General features: G+C 41.2%; 1 protein-coding gene across 18 annotated transcripts in view; it reads left to right on the forward strand.

The window, feature by feature from the left end:
- Positions 1–17,298, forward strand: part of GPBP1 (GC-rich promoter binding protein 1) — an 86,973-nt gene that overhangs the window by 40,437 nt on the left and 29,238 nt on the right. For all 18 annotated transcript variants that reach the window (XM_078004751.1, XM_078004755.1, XM_015140088.3 and 15 more), the window contains 2 exons: positions 14,542–14,665; positions 14,797–15,020. In XM_078004751.1, the coding sequence (XP_077860877.1) occupies positions 14,542–14,665; positions 14,797–15,020 (348 nt within the window). The remainder of the gene's footprint in view (positions 1–14,541; positions 14,666–14,796; positions 15,021–17,298) is intronic.

The following is a 17,298-nucleotide window of genomic DNA, read 5'->3' on the forward strand; positions in this document are numbered from 1 at the left end:
TAGTTAATTTCTTATCACTTATGAAATTTTTTATAGTAATGTATACTTTTGGTTCAGCCAAGTTGTGTTCATTTTGATGGAAAGTAATTCCTTTAGGTGTTATGGCTTTTCTAGACTATAAGATCTGTGTAAAACAAAACAAAACAAAACAAAAAACTATTTTTCCTTTCTACTCTCAACACAGAACACTTCTATAACCACATATTTTGGATTCTCCCCCTCAAAGCAGTTTTCTAGCAGACACTACCTGGGTATCCTATAATGCATTTCAGTTCTGACACTGTCTGCTTGGGATAGTGTCAGATCCCACAGGTTGAGTGTTCAGTCCCACAAGACTGCCTTCACTTCAGATGCCAATAGCCAGTCCCAGTCACCAGTACTTCTCACTGGTTACAAAGCAGGGTTTCTGCAACCACCCCCGTCGGGTCTGAACCATTTCCTAGGATGGCTCAAAGAATTCAGGGGAACACATTTGCTGATTTATTATAAAGGATACAGGTGAATAGATTGATAATGGTGAGGTATGGAGAGGTGGTGTGTGGAGCTTCGATGTCCTGTCTGGGTATACTACCCTCCCAGCAGTTTCATGTGTTCAGCAATTGTTGGTCTGTGGGTGGGGCTGAAAGTTCATACTCTCTAATCACTTGATTTTTGCTGTTGCCCTATGCTGAGACTGTTGGGGGTCCCCAGTCTAAGTGACCATTAACATAAACTTGAGTTATCACAGGGACCTGATAACTTGGTTTCACCTCAAGTGATCCGCCTGCCTCTACCTTCCAGAGTGCTGGGTAACAGGCATGAGCCACCACACTCGGCCCGGAAACAATTTTATAATTTGGAATTTTCTTCTCCCATAAGGACTTACCAGGTCTTAATAAATTTGCCATATGTGTTGAAAAAGATACATTGAAATTACAGAATTTTCCTATAGATTGTAATTTTGGGGTTTGAAGATGGATCTTAGTGATCATCTAAACCTTATACAGATTTTGGAAGGTTAGTTGAATTGCCTTCACATTGCTGATTAGTGTGAGCCTAGATTGGAATCCAGGATGCATCTGCTATTCTGCGGTCTTTCTATAGGACTCATTTTGGAATTCTGTAAAATGAGTAAAAATTTCATTGACTGTAAAAAAGGGACTTGAGGCCGGGTGTGGTGGCTCACGCCTATAATCTCAGCATTTTAGGAGGCCAAGGCTAGTGGTTCACCTGAGGTCAGGAGTTCGAGACCAGCCTGGCCAACATGGTGAAACCCCGTCTCTACTAAAAATACAAAAATTGGCCGAGTGTGGTAGCACGTACCTGTAGTCCCAGCTACTCAGGAGGCTGAGGGAGGAGAATCACTTGAACCCGGGAGGCAGAGGTTGCAGTGAGCCCAGATCCCACCACTACACTCCAGCCTGGGTGACAGATGCCTGTAATCTACACATGCCTGTAATCCTAGCTACTTGGGAGGCTTCAGGCAGAAGAATCGCTTGAACCCGGAAGGTGGAGGTTGTGGTGAGCTGAGATCGTGCCATTGCACTCCAGCCTGGGCAACAAGAGTGAGACCCTGTCTCAAAAAAAAAAAAAAAAATCTGGAATAAACAAAACATTAAAAAAAAAAACTTGTAAATATTTTTTGTCTTCATTTAAATGTTAACTTGAAGTTAAGATTGGCACTTTAAAAAATTAAAAAAATAGAGACAGGGTCTCACTATCTCGCCCAGGCTGGTCTTGAACTGCTGAACTCAGGAGATCCTTCCGTCTTAGCCTCCCAAAATGTGATTACAGATGTGAGCCATTGAGCCTGGCTGATAATTGTTATCATGCATTGAAATTCTTTTTTTTTTTTTTTTTTTTTTTTGAGACGGAGTCTCGCTCTGTCGCCCAGGCTGGAGTGCAGTGGCGCGATCTCGGCTCACTGCAAGCTCCGCCTCCCGGGTTCACGCCATTCTCCTGCCTCAGCCTCCCGAGTAGCTGGGACTACAGGCGCCCACAACCGCGCCCGGCTAATTTTTTGTATTTTTAGTAGAGACGGGGTTTCACCGTGGTCTCGATCTCCTGACCTTGTGATCCGCCCGCCTCGGCCTCCCAAAGTGCTGGGATTACAGGCGTGAGCCACCGCGCCCGGCCTTGAAATTCTTAATGCTTTTTGGGACGTGACTCTGGATTAATTTGTATAGGCCCTCATAATGATGATGATTTTGATTTTTAGAATTTGGAATGCCAATTCTAAATTCTGAATTCTTCTAATTGAAAATTAGCTTTAGAAAATAGTTGACAATTTAAACTTGTTTTTTTTTTTTTTTTTGAGATGGAGTCTCACTCTGTCACCCAAGCTGGAATGCAGTCGTGTGATCTCTGCTCACTGCAACCCCCGCCTCCCGGGTTCAAACGATTCTCCTGCCTCAGCCTCCTGAGTAGTTGGGATTATAGGTTCCTGCCAACACACCCACCTGATTTTTGTATTTTTAGTGGAGATGGGGTTTCACCATATTGTCCAGGCTGGCCTCAAACTCCTGACCTCAGGTGATCCACCTGACTTGGCCTCCCAAAGTGCTGGGATTACAGGCATGAGCCACTGCACCCCACCCAATTTAAACTCTCACCCAGCAGTATTTGAGATTTGTTTCTTTGCCTATAGTGGTTTTGACAAACAAAATACCTTCTAGTGATACTTTTATTATACCTTTTCTGTCTTATTCTTCCCTCTGTCAGATCCTCATTTATGAATTCTATTTGTAATTAACCTCTTGTTTTCTGCCATTGTCTTTTGTTTACCCACATCATTTTTCTCTTTTTAATATTGTTCTGAGTAAGTGGAACATACATTTAGTATTGCATTCTCTATTTAAATTAAATGACAGTATTTATTTTTTGTTTGAAAAGATGACATGAAGATTTGAATTAAGGGTAAAAATGTTTTCAGAACTGTGTGGCAGTAGTTTTGAAATGTGTAGAACTTTAGCCCCATCATGTGGTAAAAATTTAAACTGCATGTGGCTGAGTATAACTCTCTTATTTAGGGCAGTGACTTTTGGAGTGTTAGTTGTGACCTGTAGTGAGAAGGATATTTTACACACTCTTTTCATTTCCACATAGATAATAACAAATAAATTTCATATATCTATGGTACACTAATGTTTTCTTCTGTAGTTTTCTGGTTTTTTAAAAATTCCATTAAAAAATGCTAATTGTGACTGATCTCATCATTTGTTAATAGGTCCTGACCAGCAGTTTGAAAGTATTACTGAATGAATGTTGAACAGATACTGAAAAATTTAGATAACTAGCAAATTCTGTTTGTTATGCTAGGAAGGATGACAAAATAATCCCTGTAAACAGGATGCTGTATCTTCGTAATTGTTTGATGAAAGATTTCAGGGCTGTGGTATTAAAAGGGTAGATGAATGGTATGAAATAGAAACAAAGTTGGAGAATTTTTTTCTTTTTAAACAAAATAAATGTGTTATGGTAGAACTTTACTATGATGAATACATTTTCATATCTGTATCCAATAATCTGTAGTTATCTCTATAACGTGTATAATAGTAATATTTTTTGATTCTTTTATGGCAGTGTTAAAAAGATTAGTATTACTGTACCAAAACTTTCCTTTGACAACGTAAGCAATGTCAGCTTGCGATGAAAATGTAGGCTATTTATACTTTTAGGCTGAAAGGATCAGAAAATTCAATCAGACTGCTAGTCGAGTTCATTGAAACTTTTATTTTGATTTTTGCTGTTCTGAAGGCACATAGGCAGAGTTCATTGAAACTTCTATGGAGAAGGTTTACTGTGTAGATTTTTTGGTTTATTGTTTATTTAGGTATTCTGGGATTTAGAGAAAATTTTAAATGAAACTTTTTTAAAAATTTTTTTATTTTTATTTTTATTTTTTTAATTTTTCTAGAGACAGGGTCTCACTATGTTGCCCAGGCTGGTCTTGAAATCAGTGCTGGGATTATAGGCTTGAGCGACTGTACCTGGCCTTAAAACTATTTTTAAAAACAGTCCAGAAAGAAAGGCAGTGTAAGAGGAAATGGATGGAGATGGGCTCTGCTTTACTTGTTGTAATAAAACACTTTATATAAAGGTAACAAAAATCTTAAGATGGTAGACACTCTTATCTCCCCCTGCCCCACCATTTACAGATGAGGGAACTCAGGTTGAGATTAATTTGCTGAGACGTACTAGAGCTGGAATAGGAAGCCGTATGTATCAGACTTTAAAATTCATCCGTTTAATAACTTTCTTTTCGTGATTATTAGGATAGTAGACTAGGTTTCAGAAGAGAAATACTAGGATACTTTTATGCATACACCAAAATATATTTTTATCCCAGTTTGGAGAAACATGAAATAATTGTTTTTTCCCTTTTTTTCAAGGATACCATCTCTAGTATCTTTCTATAGTCAGTCATAGGAAATTCATCTCTTTTGGCTGTATAAACTTTTGTTGAGTGGATCTACGTGAATTATGTAATTACCTATTAATGGATTAGACTGTAGAAATACCTGGGCATTTCTTGAATATAATGGTAAGGTAAATTTCTAGCAGAATTGCTGGGTCAGAAGGTGTGTACATTTTGGTAGATAATGCCTAACTCCTCTCCAAAAAGTTCTCATCTACTTATAATCCTGTTACAGTTTTATGGGAAGGGAGGCAGCTTTTCAGTCTCGGAGATACTGGATGTTTTCATTTTTACGTTTTTGTGAAATTAGATGAAAAGATAATACTTTGTTTTGATTTGCATCACTTAATTACGATTGAGCATATTTTTATGTTAGAAATTTTTTCTCAGAATTGCTTATGTAGTCTATTTCTTAGTGACTTATAGCTCCTTTCATATTGGGTTATGTTTGACTATATTTTTTATTTAAAATTTTTTTTTCGTATGGCACCCCAGAACTAAGCAGATGCCATTTATATTGCAAATGTTTTTCTACAGCTTGTTTGATATTTTAAAAATTTCCTTAAAATTTTTCCCCCTTAGAGACAGGGTCTCACTGTGTTGGCTGGTCTTGAACTCCTGGCCTCGAGTGATGCTCCTGCCTCAGCTTCCTGAGTAGCTGGGACTATAGGTGCACACTACTGTACCCAGTTGTACATAGTTCTACACTATGTAGAAGGTTTTAATGAAGTATTTAAATGTACAAAGAAGTAAGTAAACACTTACTAACCACCCTGGTAATTAAGTAGGCCAGGTGCAATGGTTCGCTTCTGTAATCTCAGTGCTTTGGGAGGCTGAGGTAGGAGGATCGCTTGAGGGTAGAAATTCAAGACTAGTCTTGGCAACCTGATGAGATCTCGTCTATACAAAATAATTAAAAATGATTAGCCAGGCATGGTGGCTTGCACCTGTAGTCCCAGCTACTCTGGAGGCTAAGGCAGTAGGATCACTTGAGCCCAGAAGTTGTTTGAGGCTGCATTGAGCTATGAGTGTGCTAGTAGAGCTGGACAACAGAGTAAAACCCTGTCTCAAACAAACAAACAAACAAATTTAGGCCAGGTATGGTAGGTAGCTCATGCCTGTAATCCCAGCACTTTGGGAGGCTGAGGCAGGCGGATCAGCTGAGGTCAGGAGTTCAAGAGCAGCCTGGCCAACATGGTGAAACCCTGTCTCTACTAAAAATACAAAAATTAGCTGGGCATGATGGTACGTGCCTGTAAATCCCAGCTACTCAGGAGGCTGAGGCAGGAGAATCACTCAAACCCGGGAGGAAGAGATTGCAGTGAGCCAGAATCGTACCACTGCACTCCAGTCTGGGCAACAGAGCGAGACTCCGTCTCAAAAAAAAAAAATTTTACCACTCAACATAGTTATATCTTAAACATTTCACTATATTTGCTTTATATTTCTTTTTGGAAATAAGAGTATTACATATACAGAGTCCACTATTCACAATCCTGTTTCCATTTTAATTTTTTTCCCACGGGTATTCTCAATGCATATTCTTATTACTATATGTGTAAATGCCAATAGATAGTATTATATGTTTTAAAATTTACATAAATGATTATTTAAATGTCTACATGTTTTATATTCATTATGTCTGAAATTTTTTTCATGTTGATATCTATAGGTTTAGTGTAGTTATCTTTTTTTTTTCTTTTTTTTTTTTTTTTTTTGAGACGGAGTCTCGCTCTGTCACCCAGGCTGGAGTGCAGTGGCCGGATCTCAGCTCACTGCAAGCTCCGCCTCCCGGGTTTACGGCATTCTCCTGCCTCAGCCTCCCGAGTAGCTGGGACTACAGGCGCCCGCCACCTCGCCCGGCTAGTTTTTTGTATTTTTTTTAGTAGAGACGGGGTTTCACCGTGTTAGCCAGGATGGTCTCGATCTCCTGACCTCGTGATCCGCCCGTCTCGGCCTCCCAAAGTGCTGGGATTACAGGCTTGAGCCACCGCGCCCGGCCTAGTGTAGTTATCTTGAACGTTGACTAATATTCTATTTTGTGTCCACTCACCACATTTTGTTTGTCTATGTAGCCTTAGATTGTTTATAACTTTTGGCTATGACAGTACTGCATTGAATGCTTTTGTAATTTCTCCTTGTCCATATGTGTAAGAATTTTTAAGGCTACTGCTTCTCAAAACTTTTTATAGGTATTAAGACAACCTGGGATTTTGTTAAAATTAAGTTTCTGATTCAGTAGGTCTTTGGTAGGGTCCCAAATTCTAATAAACCTCCAAGTGATGCTGATGCTGCCTGTCTGTGGACTACGTTATGAATAGCAGTACTCTAAGCTATGGTTAGAAGTAAAATTGCTGGGACTTGATTAGATATTGCCACATTCTTTCCCTTGTGGTGGTCTAATTTTTACTCCATATGCTATCTGTAACTATTTTCTTTTTTTCTTTTTCTTTTTTTTTTTTCGAGACGGAGTCTCACTCTGTCGCCCAGGCTGGAGTGCAGTGGCACGATCTTGGCTCACTGCAACCTCTGCCTCCCAGGTTCAAGTGATTTTCCTGCCTTGGCTTCCTGAGTAGCCAGGACTACACTCGTGTGCCACCATGCCCAGCTAATTTTTTGTGTTTTTAGTAGAGACAGGTTTCACTGTGTTAGCCAGGATGGTCTCTGTCTCCTGACCCCCTGATCCTCCCACCTCGGCCTCCCAAAGTGCTGGGATTACAGGTGTGAGCCAACATGCCCGGCCTCTATAACTATTTTCTTTATACTCTTGCCAGAAGTTTGTCAGATGAGCTCCAATTCTTGGTGCTATCAATGGTACCTTACTATGGTTGAAACTTTTTCAAGAATGCCTTGCAGGGTCAATATTCAGTATAATCAGTGGACATTCCATGCTCTCTACCATCCATAGACATCTGGTATTGTGAAGTACTAGAAGAACATCCTCAAAATTCAGCTCAAAACAACTTAAAACTCTACCTTCCTTACCTCCTCACACCTCCGTGAGGCTGTTTGGTCATTGAATACAGCATAACTAAAACCTCTTCATAGTCACTTCCTGGGTATAATTGGTATAAAATAAATGAGAAATTGTGAGAATGTAGACATTTTAATTATATATATATTTTTAAAATTATATTTTTAATTAAAATTTTTTTTTCTAGAGACAGGGTCTCAGACTATGGCCCAGGCTGGAGTACAGTGGCGTGATCATAGCTTGGTGCAACCTGGAACTCCTGGGCACAAGTGATCCTCTTTTTTTTTATTTTTGTTTTTTTTTTGAGACTAAGTCTCTCTCTCTTGCCCAGGCTGGAGTGCAGTGGCGCAACCTTTGCCTCCCAGGTTCAAGCATTTCTGTTCCAACCTCCCAAGTAGCTGGGACTACAGTCACACGCCACCACGCCCCACTAATTTTTGTATTTTTAGTAGAGACGGGATTTCACCATATTGGTCAGGCTGATCTTGAGCTCCTGACCTCAGAGGATCCACCTGCCTCAGCCTCCCAAAGTGCTGGGATTACAGACATGAGCCACCGTGCCCGTCCTCAAGTGATCATCTCTAGTCAGCCTTCCAAGTAGCTGGGACTAAAGGTGCACACCACCATGCCCAGCTAGTTTTTTTGTAGAGATGGGGTCTTGCTATGTTGCCAAGACTGGTCTTGAACTCCTGGCCTCCCAAAGCACTGGGATTATAGGCAAGAGCCACCGTACCCAGTTTATAGTTTTAAAATTTGGGATTATGACCTGACCATCCTTGGACATGACATTGCTTTCCTCTAAGAGTAAAGTCCGGGCCATACCCCAGGGTGATAACGTGGCCAAAATGGAATCTAAGTAATTCTAACTTATTAGATTCTCTTGGGTTGACATCCTAGATCATGAAGACAATGACCATTTGCTTGAGTGAACTGCTCACCTAGTCTCCCCCTACAGAATCCATTGAGGACCAAGGTAGGGGACACAGTGGATCACTACAAATTACATAAAAATGCCCCCATCTCATTAACATCTTACCCCCCCAGGTGAAAAGTCGAGGTTCAAGTAGGAGATTTTCTTTTTTTCTTAAGTGAAGTCACAGCTCTTGTACTTTAAAGACTGACATATAGCCAGCACGGTAAAATATGAGTAAGAAATACAGTAGTACTAAAAAGGAAGATAGAAAACTGGTATTATTTGGCCGGGAGCAGTGGCTTACACCTGTAATCCCAGCACTTTAGGAGGCTGAGGCAGATGGATCACGAGGTCAGGAGATCGAGACCATCCTGGCTAACATGGTGAAACCCTGTCTCTACTAAAAATACAAAAAATTAGCCAGGCGTGGTGGCGGGCGCCTGTACTCCCAGCTACTCAGGAGGCTGAGGCAGGAGAATGGCGTGAAGCCGGGAGGCGGAGCTTGCAGTGAGCAGAGATCGCTCCACTGCACTCCAGCCTGGGAGACAGCGAGACTCCGTCTCAAAAAAAAAAAAAAAAAAAAGGAAAGAAAACTGATGTCTGTGAACAATTAACTGTCCATAAAAAAAAAAAAAAAACCAACAGATCCTACAAAGTAAGAATTAAGATTGCTTAGACACAAGACTAACCAATTTCATGGCGGTGGAGGAGAGCAAACATACCCCAACACTTGAGGAACATGTTACCCAAGGAGGTGCAGAAAGGTGAACAATTAATGCCCTCTCTGTACGCTGAACCAGCATCACTGCCTGAGTCAAACAGTAGCTGGAGGAGTTGACACTGACACACTGCTAGATTTGCCACCTCTGTCCACATACTTTGAACTTGGAAAAATTCATGTGGACGTGGGCAGTCAACTATCCTGCTATTCCTGATGCCATCAATGGCAGCTCCTGAATCTGCATTTGAACACTCAGATCCATACAACCTTGTTTCATTATGATCGATAACAATTCATATGCTTATCCAGATACCTGAATAGTTATGACATGTGTAGCAACTGAGGCTGCAGTTACTTTGAGACATCGTTCATGTTTCTGAACTAAGCTATTAACAGTAATCCAAATCAAGTTTAACAGCAGATCTTGGAGTGACCTGTGTCCCTTGGGGTGGCTAGTTTTTATGTGAGAGAGAATGAGATACAGGAGGTCTCTATTGACAATGAGGGGTAACTTTTGGCCCATTTGTTGTCCCTGTAATTGTTAGAGTGACACCAACAATCAGGTCAGTTTAAATTCCTGTTAATGAACTGTAATGCATAATCATGGCCATAGACCATATTCTGGCAAAATTATTTATTGGTGGTCCCCAACATTCACCAGCGTTCCTTCTTCCAGGGTTTATTCAGTTGGCTGGGTCCTGACCTCACTTGAGATGTTGATAATAGACTTCATGAAATGCTGTATAAGACCAGTTAAATTAATTTGCTTCTAGTCTCTGTCAGGAAGATTAATATGAGTTACTGACAGTGGAATAATGATGGGAAAATTCAGATTCAGCCAAGAATGTATAGGGCTGATGTGTAGATCATTGAGAGAGGCAATTCATCCTGGGCTCTGAGCATTTTTGCTTTTTTTTTTTTTTTTTTTTTTTTGGAGATTGAGTCTTGCTCTGTCAGGCCAGAGTGCACTGGCGCGATCTCAGGTCACTGCAGCCTCTGCCTCCCGGGTTCAGGCAATTCTTATGCTTCAGCCTCCCAAATCACTGGGATTACAGGTGTGCACCACCACGCCTGGCTAATATATATATATATTTTTTTGAGACAGAGTTTTGCTCTGTCGCCCACGCTAGAGTGCGGTGGCGCAATCTCTGCTCACTGCAAGTTCCGCCTCCTGGGTTCACGCCATTGTCCTGCCTCAACCTCCCAAGTAGCTGGGACTACAGGCGCCCACCACTGCACCCGGCTCATTTTTTGTATTTTTAGTAGAGACAGGGTTTTACCGTGTCAGCCAGTATGGTCTCGATCTCCTGACCTCGTGATCCTCCCGCCTTGGCCTCCCAAAATCCCAAAGTGCTGGGATTACAGGCGTGAGCCACCGCGCCCGGCCTGTATTCTTCTGAAATTATTCTTTAACTTTTGGAGATGGAGTCTCGTTCTGTTGCCCAGACTGGAGTCAGTGGTGCGATCTTGGCTCACCACAACCTCCACCTCCCAGGTTTAAGCAGTTCTCCTACCTCAGCCTCCTGAGTAGCTGGGATTACAGGCACCCGCCACCACACCCTGCTAATTTTTGTACTTTTAGTGAATTTAGTGTATTTAGTGAGCTATTTCACCATTTTGGCCAGGCTGATCTCGAACTCCTGACCTCAGGTGATCTGCCCACCTCACCCTCCCAAAGTACTGGGATTACAGGCGTGAACCGCCACGCCTGGACTAATTTTTGTATTTTTCATAGAGTCGGAGTTTCACTGTATTGACCAGGCTGGTTTCGAGCTCCTGACCTCAAGTGATCCACCTGCCTCAACCTCCCAAAGTGCTGGGATTATGGCCATGAGCCACTGCACCCAGCCCCCTGCACCTTCTTGCTTGTATGCAAGATCTTGACTACACTTTGCATGGGCCATTTCTTGATTGGTTGTAGTAAGCAACATTGAGGGACAAAGACCAAGCTCTTTATAAATGTGGTTGATTTGCCAAACTCAGTGCAACGGCAGCATCCACCTAGGCCCCCTCCATGTCAAGCCCCAGAGGTCTTTGGGAGCTGTACAGAACCAGTGCTAACATCATGCTTATGCTGCTTGCTGTGCCATGAGTAGTAAAGTCTTTTTGTCTCATTTCTTTTGCCAGCATACATAAAACAGTATCCAGGCTAGCTCATAACTTGCAGAGATGATAAAATCCCAGACTCTTGAAAGACTCTGACATATAGCCAGCACAGTAAAGTACGAGTAAGAAATACAGGTAACAGGACTAAAGAGCAAGATAGAAAATTGGTATTATTTATGAACAGTAACTGTCCATATAAAATCCCAACAGATATGCTACAAAGTAAGAATTAAGGTTACTAGAAATAAAGTTGCTAGATAAAAGACTAAAACAAGATAGAATTGTAAGTGCAACAAAGACTTAAGAAGGCTTTATAAAATATAATTTAAAATAGTAACAAACACTTGGCCTGTTTATTTCTTTGTATGTTTAAATACTTCATTAAAACCACCAATATAGTCTTTTTAAGAAAATCAAAGCTGGTTTGGTGCAGTGGCTCACGCCTGTAATCCCAGCACTTTGAGAACCCAAGGCGGGCAGATCACAAGGTTGGGAGTTCGAGACCAGCCTGGCCAATATGGTGAAAACCTGTCTCTACTGAAAATACAACAATTAGCCAGGTGTGGTGGCGGGTGCCTGTAGTCCCAGCTACTCGGGAGGCTGAGGCAGGAGAATCACTTGAACCTTGGAGACAGAGGTTGCAGTGAGCTGAGATTGCACCATTGCACTCCAGCCTGGGTGACAGAGTGAGACTCTGTCTCAAAAAAAAAAAAAAAACCAACTATATCTATATCTGTATCTCAAAGCTGGGCACAGTGGTGAACAGTCTCAGCTACTCAGGAGGCTGAGGCAGGAGCTTCATTTGAGGCCAGGAGTTCGAGTCTGGCTTGGGCAACATAGATCCTGTCTCTAAGGGGGAAAAAGATCCCCCCATTCTTTATTTTACCCAGATTTCAGTGGGGGAAATTTTTTTTAAAGGAAATTAAAAAAAAAAATCAAGCTGTGGAAAAATATTTGCAGTATAAATGGCATCTGCTCAGTTCTGGGGCATAATACAAAAAAAGTTAAAAATACTGTAAGGTGCTGGAATAAATCTATTGAAATACATGCAAGACTAAAAAAAACTATAAAGACTTTAAAGATGACAAATATAAGTACAGATATACATGTGCATTTCTCTCCCTACTGAGATAAATAAGTAAGCATATATGTATGTGTATGTTTTCTAACCCAGTAATAAATAATTGTCTGGGCCAGGTGCAGTGGCTCACGCCTATAATCTCAGCACTTTGGGAGGCCAAGGCAGGTGGATCACTTGAAGTCAGGAATTGAAGACCAGCCTGGCCAATATGGCCAAACCCTGTTTCTACTAAAATTATAAAAATTAACCGGGCATGGTGGTGGGTGCCTGTAATCCCAGCTGCTCACGAGGCTGAGGCAGGATAATCACTGGAACCCAGGAGGTGAAGGTTGCAGTGAGCCAGGATCGTGCCACTGCCCTCCAGCCTGAGCAACAGAACGAGACTCCATCTCAAAAGAAAAAAGAAAAAAAAAAGAGTTGTCTGTCTTCTCAACCCTTACTGTCATTATATTTTGGCCAATGGGCAAGAAGTGTCAACTTCATTCTAATCTTCCATTTTGATTACAAGAGAACCTGGCTGTGTTTTCATGTGATTTGTGGCTCTTCATGTTTTTGAGAACTGGCTTTTTGCTCATTTTTCCCCCATTGGGTTGTCCTTATTTATATTGACTTACAGAGCTCTATTTCTTTTTCTTTTTTTCTTTTTTTTTTTTTTTTTTTGAGACACAGTCTCACTCTGTCTCGTCCAGGCTGGAGTACAGTTGTGTGATCTCAGCTCACTGCAACTGCAACCTCTGCCTCCCGAGTTCAAACAATTATCCTGACTCAGTCTCCCAAGTAGCTGGGACTACAGGCGTGTGCCACCACACACGGCTAATTTTGTATTTTTTGTAGAGATGGAGTTTCACTATATTGGCCAGGCTGGTCTCGAACTCCTGACCTCAGGTGATCTGCTCACCTCGGTACCCCAAAGTGCTGGGATTACAGGTGTGAACCACCATGCCTGGCCTTTTTCACCAAACATTTTTTGATAATTTTCATGCATTTTCTTTTTAGATTACTGAGACCACCTGTTAAAATTCTCTCCCCTCTCCCCTCTCCTCTCCCCTCTCCCCTCTCCCCTCTCCCCTCCTCTCTCCCCTCCCCTCTCCCCTCCCCTCTCCCCTCCCCTCTCCCCTCCCCTCTCCCCTCCCCTCTCCCCTCCCCTCCCCTCTCCTCTCTCCCCTCCCCTCTCCCCTCCTCTCTCCCCTCCCCTCTCCCCTCCCCTCTCCCCTCCCCTCCCCCCTCCCCTCCCCTCTCCTCTCTCCCCTCCCCTCTCCCCTCCTCTCTCCCCTCCCCTCTCCCCTCTCCTCTCCCCTCTCCTCTCCCCTCTCCTCTCCCCTCTCCCCTTTCCCCTCTCCCCTCTCCCCTCTCCCCTCTCCTCTCCCCTCTCCCCTCTCCTCTCCTCTTTCACCTCTCCCCTCTCCTCTCCTCTTTCCCCTCTCCCCTCCCCTCTCCCCTCTCCCCTCTCCCCTCCCCTCTCCCCTCTCCCCTCTCCCCTCTCCGCAGCCTTCACCTCCTGGGTTCAAGCGATTCTCTTACCTCAGCCTCCCGAATAGCTGGGATTACAAGCATGCGCCACCATGCCCGGCTAATTTTTTTGTATTTTTAGTAGAGACGGGGGTTTCTCCATGTTGGTCAGGCTGGTCTCGAACTCCCAACCTTAGATGATCCGCTTGCCTCAGCCTCTGAAAGTGCTGGAGATTACGGGTGTGAGCCACCACGCCTGGCCCAAAATTAAATTCTTTAAAAAAAACTGTTGGAAGTTTTGATTGTGGTTTTATCCGATTAGTAGATTAATATATTTGGGGCTAGTGACTTTTATACATTGTTAGAACTTTTCTGTGTTTCTAATTTTTTGGAATAGTTATTGTACATTCTTTTATTTTGATCTTTTAAAAAAACACTTGGTTTGGGGAAGAGGAATATGGAAATAAATTTAAGGGACTTAAAACTGAAGATTGATTTGACAGTTTTTCTCTGATGTAGAAGGAAACTTTGAGCTGTAGTGAAAACGTTTATATCAGGTAATGTATGATACAGACTTAATGTTTCATTATACAAGAAACATATCATATTTTAACTTGTTTTCCATACAATAGCACTTTACCTTTTATATTTTTTGGAAAAAAAGATGTTGAACTCTAAGAACATGTGCTTGTTTCCATTAGATAGAAGAAAATGGACCATTGGTGAATCCATTATACATAGAGTTACCCAATTATCAAATACCTTGAAAAACCTTGAAAATAACTGCAATATGTGTTTCTTAACCATTTAAAATTATTGGGAATAAGTTGGAGTATTACTAGTTTTTAAGTTATATTTAGGTTTCATAAATATTTACCTGTATTTTTATAATTTGTTTCAGTCGTCATTGAATTTTGAGAAGCATTCTGAAACCTTTGCATGGACAGAGAATCGTTATGATGTGAATCGTCGACGACACAACTCTTCAGATGGCTTTGATTCTGCTATTGGACGTCCTAATGGAGGTAAAATTTGCTAAGGAATGGTGTTATGACTAATTTTCTTTATGATTTTTAAAGAATGTTTTGATGTGATTCGATTTTTAAGCCTAACTCTCTTCTTTTAATTTATATTACTTTACTATTATCAAATAAAGGTAACTTTGGAAGGAAAGAAAAAAATGGATGGCGTACGCATGGAAGAAATGGTACAGAAAACATAAATCATCGAGGTGGATACCATGGTGGAAGTTCCCGTTCTCGTAGCAGTATTTTCCATTCTGGAAAAAGCCAAGGACTGCATGAAAACAACATACCTGACAATGAAACCGGGAGGAAAGAGGACAAGAGAGAACGTAAACAGTTTGAAGCTGAGGATTTTGTAAGTTTTTTATAACTTTTATACAAATGAAGCTTCTATAAGTGCTATTTTAAGTGATTCTCCTGCCTCAGCCTTCCCAGTAGCTGGGATTACAGGCACCCACCACCAGGCCCGGCTAATTTTTATATTTTTGTAGAGACTGGGTTTCACCACGTTGGCCAGGCTGGTTTGAACTCTTGACCTCAGGTAATCCGCCTGCCTCGCCTCCCAAAGTGCTGGGATTACAGGTGTGAGCCACTGCGCCCGGCCAAAATACTGTATTTCTTAAATTACAGAAAAACTGACCTAGTGTACAGTCACATTTATCTAGTTCTTTTGATTCATTCTTGATAATTTAAAAGCTAGGTAGAATTTGTACTTTACTTTTTTATATATTCATTGTCAATTCTTATTCAGTATATATGAGTCACTGAGTCAGCTGGTGTTCTTGGCACACACAATACGTACTGGATTGAGATAGGCAAAGCCCTTACTCTTACCAAGTTTGTGTTCTCTAAGCAAGTAATATTTTGTAGTGAATTTAGATAGGAAGTGACATTTAATTTGGGACATACTTGATAAGGAGCGAACTTTTGTTAAGACAAAGGAAGAGAGGGAGAGCTCATGCCAAGATGCGATCATCCTTGGTTTATCTTATTTTTTTCATGTTCATGTGTATCAGGGTGGGGGTTGGTGGTGGTATTGAGACAGGGCCTTACTCTTTTGCCTAGACTGGAGTGCAGTTGCCCAGTCATATCTCACTGCATCTTCAAACTTCTGGGCTCAGGCAGTCCTCTTTTGTCTCAGCCTCTTGAGTAGCTAGCTCTAGGACTACAGATGCACACCACCACACCCAGCTTACTATGTTGGCCTGGTTGGTCTTGAACTTCTGGCCTCAAGTAATCCTCCGACCTCAGCCTCCCGAAGGGCTGGGATTATAGGTGTAAAAAGTAAAGTAGAGGTTCTTCAAAGAGACTTTCTTCCTTGTCTAATTAAGAATAATTAGTAACTTCTCTTAGAAGCAGAATTTATTCAAACACTTGTGCTAACATTCTTAATTTATCTGCTAGCCGTAATAAATCAATGTACTTTATGTTCTTAGCTCCTACAATTTAGCCTAAATATTTGCCTTGGCATACTTATACTAGTCCAAGCAGGCGTTAAGTCATAGCCTGTTCTTCCTTATTTGGAGGTGTTTTTACCTTTCTCAGCATTCCAGAAGTTACTTCCTCCTTCCTTTGTTCTCCTCTGCCTTTGCCTCTTTTAAAAAGTTTAAAAACTTTTAAAAAGTTTTAAGTTGCTAGCCAATCAGGACAAATACAGAATATGAAGTCCTGTTTCAGCCAGTAGAAACTGGACACAGCAGTAAAGTAGATGTGTCAAGTTATAAATGACTCTGTCTCCTTTGTTCGGTGTACTCTCGTGGCAAAACTGCTGGCGAGTGTACCCTTTCTGCAGAAAGTAAAAATTTCCTTGCTGAGGAAATTAAATTTATGTTCAAGTGCTATTTCTTTATGGCACCAAAGAACAAGCATTTCTAACATAGGCATGAGTCATCATACCCAGCCAATCTTGTTATGTTTAAGGGATAAAAGTTAGGCTAGTATGGGTAAAGAGTAGTTAGTATTAGACAAGGTTAGAGAGAGAGGAAAGGATTTAAATCAAATGGAATTTTTGCAGGTCAAGTACAGAATTTTGGTTTAATTACAAGGTTAATGAGAAGCTTGTTTAGAGAGGAGTCATGTGATGCGATGTTAGTTTTTACACTTCTTAGGTCTTGAACGGGTTATAGCAAAAGAGAATAGTTCAGGAGAAAATGATGGCTTGAACTGGGTAGTTGAGATAAATGAAAATAGTTTTTGGATATCATATGGAAGTATTTTGGATGGAAGGTTTCAGTAAGAGGAAAACTTTGATAGATTGAATTTAGGGCAGGGAGTGGTGAGGGAAATAGAAAAATAAAAGATTACTCTTAGGTCCTGTTACCAAGTAACTTTGTAATTACTCTGTATTCTCATGTTGGTGATCTGTTTTTTCCACTTAATAATCATAACATTGAAATTTTACAGTATAGTTGACCCTTGAATAACACAGAGGTTAGTAGTACTGATCCCCCCTTGATGTCAAATTTGCTTATAACTTTTGACTCCCCCAAAAACTTAACTACTAGTAGCCTACTGCTGACCAAACTCTTGATGATAATATAAACAGTTAACACATATTTTGTATATGTATTGTATACTGTATTCTTACAATAAGCTAGAGAAAAACTGCTACTAAAGTCATAAGAGGAAATATA

The sequence above is a fragment of the Macaca mulatta genome, chromosome 6, assembly GCF_049350105.2.
Source record: "Macaca mulatta isolate MMU2019108-1 chromosome 6, T2T-MMU8v2.0, whole genome shotgun sequence".
Taxonomy (NCBI): Eukaryota; Metazoa; Chordata; class Mammalia; order Primates; family Cercopithecidae; genus Macaca; species Macaca mulatta.